This window comes from Micrasema longulum, unplaced genomic scaffold (genome assembly GCF_059751315.1).
Source record: "Micrasema longulum isolate JH-2025_06_02 unplaced genomic scaffold, ASM5975131v1 h1tg001529l, whole genome shotgun sequence".
NCBI lineage: Eukaryota > Metazoa > Arthropoda > Insecta > Trichoptera > Brachycentridae > Micrasema > Micrasema longulum.
In genome coordinates, this window is record NW_028278712.1 from 28,716 (window position 1) to 45,329 (window position 16,614).

The window sequence follows — 16,614 nt, forward strand, 5'->3', positions numbered from 1 at the left end:
ATGACTGAAGTAATTTTAAGCAGCTGAGTGAATCGATAAAAATAACGGACTGCGAATAGTTCATTTTTTCAATATGGATTAAAGAATCCAGAATTGCTATGCATTCAGCATTAAAATTAGAAGGGAGTTTAAAGATACCAAATAAATTGTCTTGTTCACAAAGAAAGGAAGTGCCAACGCCATTATTTGATTTTGAACCATCGGTAAATACATACTTGTGATTGGGCCACTTACAGTTAATAATTTCTGAAAATTCAATATTAATCGAAGAAATCGATTTGTCAGTGGTTTGAAATTTTGAAAAGCCAAGATCGAGATGAATTTCAACGTTTGAGAAAAAACTGAAATATAGAGAAGAATAAAGTGGTAAAGTATGAATCGAAAAATCTTAGTAGTAAAATAGGAAAAACGCTCGTTACTAATCGAAAGAGCAGAGTCCACCCCTGTTGGTGAGAAGATCTGAGCTTGACATTTGCAAAAAAAATCTATATTTGAAAATTAATTAATTTATGTTTGGAATTTAACCATAAACAAGAACCTCAGTACCTACGTAAATTCAACATTTTTTAATATTATTAATTTTAGTTTTGGAATTCAAACATAAACAAGTAACTATGTACCCAGATACTTATCAAGTATTTTTTCAAGGAAATAGCAGGTGAGTCAATGTTCCGGCAGGACAACGTCTGTCGGATCCGCTAGTTTCTTTTTAAGTACGTCATCAAATATTAAAAAAGATGCTCTTTTATGCAAAAGTTCTAGCCGTAATTTCTGTTGGTTTGTGGATTGTCTATAGCATTATATTTTATCTGTGACTTCTGTCAAGCACTAAGCGGTACGCGTCCCTGTCTCGTGGAATATGATTACTTAAATAACAATATTACTGGACGACAAAACGAAGTTTTTACATACAACTCACCGCAAAAAGTAAGTTACATCTCCAGTATGTAAAGTAAAACAATATGTGATTGATTTGTGGTACCACAACATAGTTATTTTGTGATCTCCCGGGATCCGAACCCGGAACTCCCGTGCGAGATGCAAGCGTTTTGGCTGCAGATAAATTCTCCTGCTCCTTACCTAGAACAGTCTTATGATTACTTACTAAAGAACAAACTTCTTCATTCACAGCTGCGTATTACATCATCTTTAGTTTCATTCCTGTGCCTCGATTATGAACGCTATCTTCATCTGTTTATATCGAGACGGTATACTTAGCTTCTGTACTATCTACTGAGAATGTTTACTGAGAGCAGTGGTTGTCACTCACATTGACAGATATATACATCCATCAGTTGCCTATCAATTTGAGACTTGGAGTTCCAGCAGTAATGATCTGATTTTTCGACAAATGGTTAGAACTTCTTTAGCAGAGGCAATACTCCTACATAGGAAAAAAGCTAAATAATATAATGCCAGAGCCATGGAAATGTTGCAAGAACCCCAAGCTAAAGATGTTGCTGACTACTTTCCTCAGAGAAATTGGTCGCAGAGAGTCTGAGGGGTTGATGGTGGCTGTTAGGTGGCCAACACATGTTTTAATTGAAATTGTTAATAGATATTTTTAGTTTTTTACTGATTTATTTTTTTAAGATCCTTTTGACTTTTTAATTTGTTTTTAATCTTTTTTTGTTTTTATTACATCTTTTACTTTATTTTTTAATATGTTTTTTTTTTTCTTTCTACTCGGTATTTTGTTATGTTTTTTCAAATATGCTTTTTGCTATACACATACATTAATTTATTTAATATGACCTTAAATATGTTTCTTACTATGTATTCTGTTTTTATTTCGCATTTTGCTGAGTTTTGAAATATATACATATTTATATATTTTTAATGTTTTTTACTATGTTTTCACTACATTTATTATTATGTTTTTACTATGTTTTTTCTTCGTTTTTTTACCACATTTTTACTATGTTTTTACTACATTTTTTACCATTTTTTACTTCATTTTTTACTTTGTTTTTCACTGTGTCCTCTATTTTTATAACTGTTTCCATATATTGATTACTGTTTATTATATTTTTTTGATTGTCTTAGAGCGGGGCAAATAACTAGTTAGGTAATAAAAGCAACTTTGAATAAATTATAATTTTGTGTATGTAAAATATCTAATATGATAATAAATAAATAATCTGTATCTTACCTCGGTATGTTCTAACTACGTGTCATATCGACATAATATGATCGAAACAAGCTAATGGAATAACCGCAAACAATTACTCCGCGTTCCTTACGTCATTAACATTTAAAATAGTTCTCTTTTTTATTTTAAATAGGTTTCTGTGATAGAAAGTGCCCACTTCAAAGCGATTATAAACTCCAATAAATCCCAATTCAAGCAAAAAATGCTCGCTTGAACATGAATTTTGTATGACTTTTGGAAATCACCTAGACGGTACGCTTAACGATCGCCTGTATGTATCTACCGATCGACTACAAAGCCGGCTCATTTAACGTCTCGATACATACACTGAAATATAGTAAAACAGATATAAAAAATATAATAATTAAATTTATTTTTTACAATGGTAACTTCCTTACGCCTAGATACTCTTATATGTTGATAGGACAGAACCTAGCGACATTATTTTCACATCTAGGCGTTCGTTTTATTAAAGTGACAGTTATGTCGGAATTTAATTCGACTTCAAAATTTACTTATTTCTCTCTCATATTTTTAATAGGCTTTTAAGAAAAAAAGTGCCAGCCTCAAAATGATATTTTTTTTTAATAAATCATGATTAAAGGAAAAATTGCTCGGCGGAACAAAATTTTTGACACTTTTAATGCGTAGATAAACGTATCGAGGGGTTCTAGACCCGTCGGTATAAAACGATGTACTTACATCAAAACTTGATGGTGTATACCTTTGTAGTCGGTTAGGAGACTTTTATCTACAACTATGACTTCATACTGAAGCCATGTCGTTTTAGAGCGTAGATATGTGTACCGTGACGTACGCTTCCTCTTGTTTCATATCGATGCACCTACCCAAAACTTGAAGGCGGGGGGTCGGTAGTATATCTTTATAATCGCTAGAGGGAATTCATCTTCAACTATACCGTCAAGGTATGATGTCTTTATCTTCCCATCACAAACGAGGCACTGGGGACTGATTGGCAGCAAAGCCCTGCTTCTCTTCCTTCAGTCCGCTCGGACTTCAGTGATTCTCTTCAGCTTGATATAGGAGGCATAATAACTCCGGAAACTCTCGGCGAGGACGCCCTCTGCACGCCTTTCTGATACTGTGTTTGACAGGCGCCTTGTTTCTTCAATTCTGCTGAGATCCTCGTCATTTGTAATGTGATCTCCCTTTGCAATTCTTAGGATTCGTTTATTTGTCCACACCTCGAAGGGCATATTTAGGCCCTTTTTTTGTGTAACGAAGGAGAAAACAAAAATATGCGAATTCTTTGAAATAAGGCGATGAGGATTATTTTATTTTATTTTATTTGGGAAATCAACAGTTCTACATACATATTTTTAGTAAACAAACAGATATAGTGTATAAACTCAGAACTAATAACAGATTTCCACATAGTATACAAAGTTAGTAAAGAAAATATATTACATATGAAATAAATACATACAATTTATACATATAAAAATGTTATTTTATAATAATCAAAGATTTTTTAAATATTTATTTTAAGAACATTAAGTTACTGTAAATTGGGTGGGATAAGGGCGAGAATGCTTGAAGAGAGGATAAGGAGGGGAGGGGAGATGTTCATATTTATTATTATAATGTCTACTAAGTTACATAATACATTTTTAGTGTAAATTTTAAATCTGACAGAGTGATGTTTGTGTAATCTATATTTTTAAATTTTGTATTGTACATTGAAAAAGTCCTACGAAAAAAAGCATTTTTAACATACGATATTTTACTTATTGGTACATGAAACAGGTGGTATTGTCCACAAATCCTGGCTGGCACATGTATTGTTATTAAACCAAGCAGCTCTGTACAGTCAACCATTCCCGTCATAATTTTGTAAAGCAGTAGTTGGTCCTATTATACTCAAAAGAAATATCTATTTTAATCTAGAAAGAATGCACACAGAAATTGTCTCGCTCACCGTAAAGTAGCCATTTTTACACATAAAATAATTAAGGGTATGAATAAAATAAAAATAAAAAATAAAATTTACCAACAATGTCATACATATAAAACAAGGGGTAAAAAAATATAAGATTACCAATGAGAAGAAAAACAGAATCTAAAAACTCATTTTACTGAGGATTGAAGCTGTACAATGAGTTACCTGAAGAAATAATGAAGATAGAAAAAATCGAAATGTTTAAAATTAATTAGAAAAAATGTGTTATTGAGAATTTTTGATAAAAAAAAATTGTGATGTTATTAAAAGTTTATATTAGTTCTTAAGATGTTATGAACTAACTTAATAAAGCATAAATAAATAAATAATATGTTTCGATCCCTTTCGCCTATACACCGCGTCTCGCAACCATCCATCAAAATAATCTACTCTTTTATGTGGTTTTAGTCGAAATTGCTTGCGGAGCTTTAGGTTGAAGCTGTTGGAAATATTATTAATATTTAAAGCATTAACTTTGTGGTCAAACGTTTTACTAAATATTAAAAAATATTTGTAAATAACCACTTGCCGACTTTTCTATGTCTACCGGTTTCGTCAGGACACCAATTAAACCAACATGCAAAAACCACTATACACCTTCACCATATTTGCTGTACAAAAATATAAAACCAACACGACATGCATTTTAATAAGCACGTGCACTGATTATATCTCATATCTTGGATCTTAGATTCTTCTCATTGGTATTTACTCTTTTATTTTTACCATAAATGATTTGTTTATTTCCAGGATTTTTTTCCTCAAAGTTTTAGTTTGTATCCATTCTCGAAACTAAAATGATGGAATTCGCTCTTGTGAATATTAAGGCAGAACCGGGGGCTGGCGATGTAGAAGGAGATATGCCTCTTACTGGGAAAGGAGCGTCATGGCCCCGCAGCAGCGAAGAGCCGGTTGTTGCTACTGCAAAGGCTGAACCGGGGACTGGCGATGTAGAAGGAGATATTCTTCGTACTGGGGAAGGCCAGGAGCCAAGTGTTGCTACTGTGAAAGCTGAACCGGGGACTGATGGTGTGAAAGGAGATATTCTCCGTACTGGGGAAGGGACACCATGTCCTCGCAGCAGCGAAGAACCAAGTGTTGCCACCGCGAAGGCTGAACCGGGGACCAGTACTGACGGGCCTAGGATAACCAGTGATAGAATTATATCTACAGAAATGGATATCGATTATCCCGACGTTAAACAAGAATGTTTGGATTCCTCCCTTAAGGATGAAATGGCCCCGAGTAAGTAATATTTCCTTCCACAGTATCTGCTCTTAAATTTTGTCTGTGATCTATGGGTTATGGTACACAGAGGTCTTAAACTCTTTCGCATTATTTGGGATATAAAATTAGTGACAGCAGAGTTGTGTTATTAATGCCATGTATCAGAAATACATATTGCTAAAATGAGTCTTCATTATTTATGCCGTAAATAAATGCAAGCATTATATAAAAAGAACCCATACGAATTATATTGACATTGCACAATTTGTTTATTTTATAGAAAATAAATATTAGTGATCTTTTAATCAACCCAAATATTTCAATTTTCATGGCCATTTTTAACGAGTTTTAAATATGATTAATATTTCAAACATTAGCATTTTAGTCAAACATTTTACTAAATGTTTTTAAATATTTTAAGAATGTATTTGCTACTTGCACATTCATTTGCTAATTACACATGATATGTGATCCCATCCTGTGTCTTTAAGATCCAAGCAGTATTGTTACACTTTAAAGGGACACAACACAAGAGTTGCGTACTGAGCGACGTCTAAAAAGAAACTAATGGGTCAAAACGTAAACCTACTCATTTATGGGTAGCTAAGTCGCCTTCTGTTGGATGCTTGTATGCGGTTTCTGGGTTATTCTTAATTATTTGGTTCTATAGTTGTAGTCCCTGGTTTATTTATCATTTTGTCTTTGCCTTGTTTTTGAACTCTGTATTTAGTACATTTTAGCCGATCTTAAATTATGAGAATTTCTATTGCTATTTTATGTCATTTTTAATTTCGTGTGTAAGTTTACTCAATATTATTTTTTTTGAAGGTCTCTAAAGCTAGGGTTTCCTAGGACAGCGGTGCCCGTATCTTAACGGCCGTAGTGAACGGTGATGCGGTGGACAGCCGTCGTAGCGGTGACTAGAAAGTAGTTTCCTAGGAAAATGGTGTTGATAACACCGTTAAAAAATAAAACCACTGTCTAGTCACCGCTACGACGGCTGTCCACCGCATCACCGTTCACTACGGCCGTTAAAATACGGGCACCGCTGTCCTAGGAAACCCTAGCTTAATTGGTGAAGTTCAGGCATTTATTATATAATTTTACTGTCGGAGTTAAATACGGTCAGTCGTATGACAGTTTTAAAATCTTGTTTTGATGGCGTAATAATAATAATCATGTTTTATTAACAAAAAAAAAACAATTGCTTTATCTACTACGTACACATTTAGGTAATAGATTTCTCTGGATCATGTCTAGTCTGCCTAACTACAGCCTAGGTACAACCTGTTTTAAGGCGGATATTTTTATGCAAAATAAACAATAGCATGTATTTTTTTTAAAAGTTCTTTTAAAAGTAACAATTTTTTTACAAATGTATATAATTGAATCCGAGTCACGGTTTTGCAATGTTCGGGTAACATACTGAATGCTTGAAGGCCCATAAACCTGAAATTTCTTTGCCCAAATTATGAGTTTGTGGTAGACCCCATGAGCCATTCTCTAGTTTGACTTTTGCTAGTGTGGGAGTGTTCCTTTTGGGATTTGGTAGAATAATTTGCTTTCACAAACATCAACATTCTAAAATATATAATTGCCTTATATCTAAGATCTCAAATTCATCAAATTACTTGATGCTGGGGTACCCGAGGGACTTTTTAAAAATTATTTTAATTTTTAATTTTCGAGCTGATTCGAGAGGTTTTAATATTGATTAATTAGTGCTTCCCATCCTATTATGCCATAAGTTATAATTGAGTTACATGAAATAAAATAAAGTTTGAGTTTAAATTAATTTTTAAATAGAGGATCAGATGTTACGTATGGACTTAAAGATAATATGGAAAAGTTCTCTAATTTTTTGTGTTATATGTTCGATGTGTTTTGTCCATTTGAAATATTTATCAATAATTATTCTCAAATATTTTATTTGGTGTACTGATTCAAGTGTTTCAGAGCATATTTTTAATTTAAAGTTTTGTTAAGGCTGTCCCACTGTGGTTTTACTAATGTAATCTATTTATATCTCCTTGATTTACTGTTTCTCATTAAAAAATGGTACTTTTAAAACAAATATTTTACCGGTCGAAAAAATAATTTTAAAAGTTATATACTAAAAACCGTCTGCTTAATCCACTGTCCAGTTATTAAAAAAAAGTGTTTTAGATACAAAATCGTTATTTAAAAAGAATATTTACTTCAAATCTATAAAGACAACGTAAATACTAGTGTCTCTACGTCACAAAACTAAGTACGCGACCTAGAACAACTGGTAACATCTTAATTCCAAAATTAAAAACAACCACAGCACAACATCATTATACTTACAGAGGAATATTTTTCTTTAATGAAATGAACAAAGGAAATAAAAAGTGCAGTCAGGAATACAACATTACAGTTAAACACATTCTTTAAAAAAAAAATTAAATCAAATGCATACTGCAAATAAATCATATTTTCGTAATTTCAGCATTTGTTAATTTGATATATCTTTTATTTTTCTTTTCTTTTCTTTTCTCTTCATAGTCATGTCATACCATATATATGTGCTTTAAACTTTTTTATAATTAAAAAAGGATTGGCCCACGCTCAGACGCTGTAGTCTTTGTGGGGAATTTTTAAAATTCATGATATAGCTTAATTTTAAGATGTATTTTTCTTAAGTGTATTTTTGCAATTATATTTCTTTGTAAATAATATGTGTATGGAAAAATAAACAAATAAAAAATAAAATAAATAAATTTTAAAAAAGAGGTTAAAAATTATATTTATAATTCTTTTTTGTAGAGTACTAATTGAAAACACCGTTTAATATTTATATTTTTTTTAATTTATATATTATTATACTAAAAATATTAATAATTAAAAAAAATAAACAAATTATTGTAAGACGTCACTCCCCATTATGTAAACAATATATTTTTTACTTTAACGTAATGGGAAACGTCAATGTAAACATATGTATAATTTTTTTTTTAAATGTTTATAGAAGTAATATTGTGTGTTTATATTAAACCATAAAAGAATAAACCATAAAAAAAATGATTTTTTTTTTCAGGTTTACAAGCAAGCCAGAAATATTTCGCCTGTTCAGAATGTCAATATAAATCTTTACATAAAACCACTCTAACAAGGCACATATTTACTCATACTGGTGAGAAATCATTCTCATGCTCAGAGTGCCAATTGAAATTTTCACGGAAAGGTTCTTTGAAATCACACATGATAACGCACAGCGAAGATAAACCATTCTCTTGCTCAGAGTGCCAATTAAAATTTTCACGGAAAGGTTCTTTGAAATACCACGTCTTGACCCATAGCGGAGATAAACCATTCTCTTGCTCAGAGTGCCAGTTAAAATTTTCTCGGAAAGGTAATTTAAAGTCACACTTGTTAAGTCATACTGGTGAGAAACCATTCTCATGCTCAGAATGTCGATTTGAGTGTTCAAAAAAAAGTAACCTAAAAACACATATGATAACGCATACCAGTGAGAAACCATTCTCATGCTCAGAATGCAAATTTAAGTGTTCACAAAAAGGTAACTTAAAGTCACACATGATAACGCATACTGGAGAGAAACCGTACTCATGCTCAGAGTGCCTATTTAAATGTTCTCACTGGGGTACTTTAAAATTACACTTGTTAAGTCATACCGGTGAGAAACCATTCTCATGCTCGGAATGCCAATTTAAGTGTTCAAAAAAAAGTTACTTGAAGTCACACATGATAAGGCATACCGATAATAAACCATTCTCATGCTCAGAATGCCAATTCAAGTGTTCACAAAAAAGTTACTTAAAGTCACACATGATGACGCATACCGGAGAAAAACGGTACTCATGCTCAGAGTGCCTATTTAAATGTTCTCACTGGGGTACTTTTAAATCACATTCGTTAAATCATGCCGGTGAGAAACCATTCTCATGCTCAGAATGTCAATTTAAATGTTCCGACAAACGTAACTTGAAATCACACATGTTCACGCATTCCGGAGTGAAACCATTCTCATGTTCAAGTTGCCGATACAAATGTTATAAGAAATCCACACTCAAATCACACATCTTAACCCATACCGGCGAAAAACCGTTTTCATGCTCTGAATGCCAATATAAGTGTTCTCAGAGAGGTCATTTAAAAAACCACATGTTAAAACATACCGGCGAAAAACAGTTCTCATGCTCTGAATGCCAATATAAGTGTTCTCTGAAAGGAAATTTAAAAATGCACATATTAACGCATACTGGAGAGAAACCATTCTCCTGTTCAAGGTGTCGATATAAATGTTCTCAGAGAGGTACATTAAAATCGCACATGATAACCCATACCGGTGAAAAACCATTTTCATGCTCTGAATGCCAATATAAATGTTCTTTTCGAAGTACTTTCAAATCGCACATGCTGACTCATACCGGCCAATAAATAATCTCCTGCTGCGATTGTGAATACTTGTGTACCGAAATAAGTTATTTTATTTATCATTAATTAAATCACACTGGAAAGTTTTAACTGTTAAATTCTTTTAATTGATTTAAATAATATTTATTTAAACAAATAACTGGCAGAAACTTGCTGATACTAACTTGTAACCAGCTTTATCGCTTGCGCGACGTTGTCAGACTGGTACGGTTTTTCTTCTTCTCCTTCTTATCGTTCCTTCTCTCCGATAGGGGTTGGAAATCATCGTAGCAATTCTCATTTTGTTGGCAGCTGCCCTGAACAAGGACCGAGTGCTGCAATGGAACCAGTCACGCAAGTTCTTCAGCCAAAAGATGCGCTTCCTACCTGCACTGCGTCTTTCTTCAATCCTTCCGTGTAGAATGACTTGTAAAATGTTATAATTTTCGTATAATGAATAAGAAATAAATCAACAAACAAATCTATATAAAATACGAATGATGCAGTGAAACAGGACGTGGATGAAAACCAACCACAAATAGGAAACCATCATTTGAGGAGGGAAAATTATGAGTCGGGTGAAAGTGGTACATTAGAAGGAATAGTATCTATTAAATAACAAATATAATATGAAAATAAACAGGAGCAAAAACAAAGTAATGGCTGTGGCCCGTAATGAGCAACGAATGAATATAGTAATGTCAGGAGCAACTCTGAAAAACGCGAAAGAGTTTGTGTACCTTGGAAGCAGGATCACCTGGGATGGGAGAACATAAAGAGAAGTTGACTGCCTCGTACACCGAGCGAGGCTTGCGTTTAACAAAAAATCAAAGATTTTTGAGTCAAATAATATCAAACTAAAACTCCGCAAGCAACTTGCCAAGACATATGTATGGAGCATATTGATGTACGGTTTTGAGACATGGTGCCTTACGGAAAGAGATAAAAAAAAGACTAGAGGCCTTCGAGATGTGGTGCTACAGAAAAATATTAGGAATTTGCTGGCGGGACCACGTCACTAATGAAGAGGTTCTCAACAGAATCGAAGAAGGTAGGCACCTAATCAAAACCATATCAGAGAGGCGACCCCGATGGATCGGCCACATTATGCGCCATAAGGGTCTCCTGCATGACATCATAGAGATAATGGCTGAGGGGACAAATTATAGAGGGCGCCCCCGACGGGAATATTTGGAGCGAACGTGCGAAGATTTTAACTGCGCCTCATATGTCGAGCTGAAGAGGGCTGCAGAAAATAGAGACCAGTGGAGGACGAGATGCAGGACTTTGCTGCAAACCAATCCCCAGGATTGAGACTGCAAAGAAAAGTATCTTAATTTTTTTTTTTTTTTTTTTTATTTAATGCACAAAATACACAATTTTACATAGCCACAATTATATGTTTTTTTATGTCCCGACTTGTTAGAAAATTCCGTGTTAAGTCGGGACTCTTCGATATATAAATCAAAAATAGTTATTTACATATTAAAACAATATACAGGTAATCAAAAAAATATGCAAAATAATCAAAACAATATACAAAATATACAAAATAATAATAGAAAAATAAAAATTAAAAAAATCTATAATACATGTCGAAAATGGAATCAAAAGTTATATAATAATACGTATGACAGTGATGACATACAAATATACGTATATTTATTTATTTAATTTTACAATACGCCCAAGGGGCATTTACAAAAAATATACAGTTAAGTACAAACATAGTGCGTAAAAATTTAAAAGATTAACAATGCTTTTTTGTATACATTTAGAAACAATAAGAAGCATACTGCCATGCAAAATAAAAAGTGAAACTTTACATAGTAAAAAAGAAAATAATAATTTTATATGGATATAATAAAAGTAATTGAATTAAAAAGCAAATTGTAAATAACTTGTAAAGAATTCAAACTAAAAAATAAATACATTTTCATATACTTATAAGTATAAAAAAAAAATGGTATCAACAAATTATTGTTATATGGATAATAATGAAAACAGCAGCGATGTTATGCATTTATTCCCGAAGCAATCTCATACAGTGGTCTCTACCCCTCGATACAATCCAGTTATGGATCTTCATCTTAAATATGGACGTTGTTTTGGAGAACTTAATATGTTCATCCAAGACGTTGAACACTCTTGGAGCTATATATGAAAAGTGTCTCCGAGCAAACATCGTGCGCGTTCTCGGTATTAAGTAGTTTAGGTTACGCGAAAGCCTCGTACGGGCATTCTGTTGGGACCTCCTTCCGTAGTCGCCTGGCCAGAAAACGGTCAATACATTCTTGATATAGATTTGACGAATATCAAGAACTTTTAACAATTGAAATAATGGTTCAGATGGGTAGGTCGGAGGGCACCGAAACATAACTCTAAGAATAAGTTTTTGCGTCTTGATTAGGGGGTTCGTGACAACTGTCGAGCAACCTCCCCAGCCAATTATGCCATAAACAGCCACCGATTGAAAAAGCGCAAAGTAGACATTTTTAAGAGTGCTAACGTCCAGGATGTTTCTGAGTGAGCTAAAGACATGACACAGTTTTCTTAATCTAGATACCAGGGACTGAACCTGTGTCTCCCATCGCAAATTTCTGTCAATTACAATGCCTAGATATTTTACATTATCAACTGGTTTCAATAATTGGCACGAATTTCTAGAGTTTATATGAAGCTTTAAACTGGTTTCAGGTGGTGACCCATCTCTTATACTAAATGTAAGATATTTTGTTTTATCCACATTCAGCGTTAGCAGATTGTCATCCAGCCAGTTTTTGACACTTCTCATACCACAATTTGCTTTTTGAAACACAGAGTTCCAGTCACTAGCCTCAAACAAAACAACCGTGTCATCAGCAAACGCTATAGTTTTTCCGCCATTACTCAAATCACACAAAGAGTTTATATATAGAAGGAAGAGAACAGGTCCCAAGACACTTCCTTGTGGAACTCCAAAAAGGATATTGGAATCATTAACTTCGTACAATTTCCTGTGGTGTTTGGAGTATTGTTGATTGTGATCTATAATTGTAAATTATGAGAAATCCTCGGGAAATCAAGAGACCAAATTATATGGATGATTATGCTACGAGCTTTATGACACGAGGAACCATAAACATTGACAGTTACAATAAAAAGTGAAAATGTTAAATACTGAAATGACGAAATTGAATGTGAATACATTGTATTTGAAATAAATAATTTAGAAAATGTTGATATTGTTTTATATGCCTTCAGAAAAGCTAATAGCACATTTATGCATAAAATGATTTTATGTACATATATTTCAAAAGCTTCGTAATACGATACGTTTATATATATCTTAGGTGAGGCCAGGGGTGAGATGCAGGGGGCTCAGAGGGGCTCGCGCGAGCCCCTTGCCAAATGAAGAGAAATCAATATTCTCTGATCAAATCAGTACATAAATGCAATTTCAGTGGATGGTTTAAATGTACATATTTATGAAACGTGAGATTTTGTTGCCTTTTGAAATTTATCGAGAAATATTGTAACGTTGTAAAAAACAAGTCCGACGTACCCCGTTTTGAAAGCATTTTAGTACTGGATTATAATTCTAAATTCCCTGATTTAGCGCCATCCTGACGGCCGCGGTAGTAACTCGTCCAGACGATATCCGTGCATTAGAAGTAGATTTCTTTCCATTTGAAAACTCGAGACAAACAGTTCATTTACCGCCTAAAGAATCGAAGAGAAGCGATCGCAGATTTCAAAAATGTAGTCCTTCAAGAAAGGGAACGTTCATTTACGCATTTAGTCACCGAAAGACGGTTTTTATTAACGCATTTATTCACCAAAAGGCGATGTTTATTGACTCTTTTAATAACCAAAACACGAGTTGCATTTACTTATTTGGTCACCATAACACGATGTTATTTTACAAATTTAATCGCTCAAAAACGACGTTCTTTACGAGTTTATTCACCAAAGTACGGTGTTTGTTTACGCATTTACTCACCGAAAGACGGTGTTTATTTACGACTTTAATCACCTGAAGACAGTGATTATTTACCTATTTATTTAATAATAGACGGTGTTTATTTACGCATTTAATCACCTTAAGACGCTTATTATTTACGCATTTATTCACCAAAGGACGATGCTTACTGACTCTTTAATTAACCAAAACACGAGTTGCATTTACTTATTTGGTCACCATAACACGATGTTATTTCACAAATTTAATCGCTGAAAGACGACGTTTTTAACGAGATTATTCACCAAAATACGGTGTTTGTTTACGCATTTACTCACCGAAAGACGGTGTTTATTTACGACTTTAATCACCAAAAGTCGGCGTTTATTTATGCATTTAATCTCCCGACGACAGTGTTTATTTACGCATTAACCTACCGAAAGACGTTGTTTAATTACGCATTTAGTCACCGAAAGACGGTTTTTATTTACGCCTTTATTCACCAAAAGGCGATGTTAATTGACTCTTTTAATAACCAAAACACGAGTTGCATTTACTTATTTGGTCACCATAACACGATGTTATTTTACAAATTTAATCGCTTAAAGACGACGTTTTTTACGAGTTTATTCACCAAAATACAATGTTTGTTACGCATTTACTCACCAAAAGCCGGTGTTTATTTACGACTTTAATCATCAAAAGATGGTGATTATTTATTTATTTAAGCACCAATAAGCGGTGTTTATTTACGCATTTATTCACCGAAAGACGGTTTTTATTTACAACTTTAATCACCAAAAGTAGATGTTTATTTACGCATTTAATCACCTAAAGACGGTTATTATTTACGCATTTATTCACCAAAGGACGATGCTTACTGACTCTTTTAATAACCAAAACACGTGTTGCATTTACTTATTTGGTCACCATAACACGATGTTCTTTTACATATTTAAACACCTAATGACGACTTTCTTTTCCCGCATTTAATCACCGAAAGACGATGTTCTTTTTCTGTCTAAATAACGAAAGATGATGTTTATTGTCTCTTTTAATCACCAAAACACGAGTTGCATTTACTAATTTGGTCAACATAACACGATGTTATTTTACATATAAAATCACCCAAAGACGACGTTTTTTGACACATTAAATCACCGAAAGCCGACGTTTTTCTCTCTCTTAATCACCAAAACAATAGTTTCATTTCCTTATTTAATTACCATAACACGATGTTATTTGACAAATTTTATCGCCCTAAGACGACGTTATTCGACGAGTTTATTCACCAAAAGACGGTGTTTGTTTATGCATTAATTTACCGAAAGACGGTGTTTTATTACGACTCTAATCACCAAAAGTCGGTGTTTATTTACGCATTTAATCTCCCTACGACAGTGTTTATTTACGCATTTACCTACCGAAAGACGTTGTTTATTTACGCATTAACTCAACGAAAGACGGTTTTTATTTACAACTTAAATCACCAAAAAACGATGTTTATTTACGCATTTAATCAACTTAAGACAGTTATTATTAACGCATTTATTCACCAAAGGACGATGCTTACTGACTCTTTTAATAACCATAACACGTGTTGCATTTACTTATTTGGTCACCATAACACGATGTTATTTGACAAATTTTATCGCCCTTAGACGACGTTATTTGACGAGTTTACTCACCAAAAGACGGTGTTTGTTTATGCATTAATTAACCGAAAGACGGTGTTTTTTTACGACTTTAATCACCAAAAGTCGTTGTTTATTTACGCATTTAATCTCCCTACGACAGTGTTTATTTACGCATTAACCTACCGAAAGACGTTGTTTATTTACGCATTAACTCACGGAAAGACGGTTTTTTTGACCTTTTTAATCAACAAAAGACGGTGTTTACTAACGCATTTTATCCCCTTAAGACGGTTATTACTTACGCATTTATTCACCAAAGGACGATGCTTACCGACTCTTTTAATAACCAAAACACGAGTTGCATTTACTTATTTGGTCACCATAACACGATGTTCTTTTACATATTTAAACACCTAATGACGACTTTCTTTTCCCGCATTTAATCACCGAAAGACGATGTTCTTTTTCTGTCTAAATAACGAAAGATGATGTTTATTGTCTCTTTTAATCACCAAAACACGAGTTGCATTTACTAATTTGGTCAACATAACACGATGTTATTTTACATATCAAATCACCCAAAGACGACGTTTTTTGACACATTAAATCACCGAAAGCCGACGTTTTTCTCTCTCTTAATCACCAAAACAATAGTTTCATTTCCTTATTTAATTACCATAACACGATGTTATTTGACAAATTTTATCGCCCTAAGACGACGTTATTCGACGAGTTTATTCACCAAAAGACGGTGTTTGTTTATGCATTAATTTACCGAAAGACGGTGTTTTATTACGACTCTAATCACCAAAAGTCGGTGTTTATTTACGCATTTACCTACCGAAAGACGTTGTTTATTTACGCATTAACTCAACGAAAGACGGTTTTTATTTACAACTTAAATCACCAAAAAACGATGTTTATTTACGCATTTAATCAACTTAAGACAGTTATTATTAACGCATTTATTCACCAAAGGACGATGCTTACTGACTCTTTTAATAACCATAACACGTGTTGCATTTACTTATTTGGTCACCATAACACGATGTTATTTGACAAATTTTATCGCCCTTAGACGACGTTATTTGACGAGTTTACTCACCAAAAGACGGTGTTTGTTTATGCATTAATTAACCGAAAGACGGTGTTTTTTTACGACTTTAATCACCAAAAGTCGTTGTTTATTTACGCATTTAATCTCCCTACGACAGTGTTTATTTACGCATTAACCTACCGAAAGACGTTGTTTATTTACGCATTAACTCACGGAAAGACGGTTTTTTTGACCTTTTTAATC

General features: G+C 33.4%; 1 protein-coding gene across 1 annotated transcript; it reads left to right on the top strand.

Annotated features, from left to right (window-relative positions):
* The first annotated feature begins 823 nt into the window (after positions 1-823).
* On the top strand, positions 824-12,957 carry LOC148275011 (uncharacterized). Its single transcript, XM_088236276.1, has 3 exons — positions 824-927; positions 4,863-5,357; positions 8,398-12,957. The coding sequence occupies exons 2-3, from the start codon at positions 4,910-4,912 to the stop codon at positions 9,759-9,761; spliced, it is 1,812 nt and encodes a 603-aa protein (XP_088092402.1). The 5' UTR covers positions 824-927; positions 4,863-4,909; the 3' UTR covers positions 9,762-12,957.
* The last annotated feature ends 3,657 nt before the right edge of the window (positions 12,958-16,614 follow it).

What these genes read in the sequence shown, in the direction of transcription:
- LOC148275011 (XM_088236276.1), top strand. Translation starts at nt 4,910, where the DNA reads ATGATGGAATTCGCTCTTGTGAATATTAAGGCAGAACCGGGGGCTGGC. An exon ending in TAAGGATGAAATGGCCCCGA is followed by an intron (nt 5,358 to 8,397) that starts GTAAGTAATATT and finishes TTTTTTTTTCAG; the next exon opens with GTTTACAAGCAAGCCAGAAA.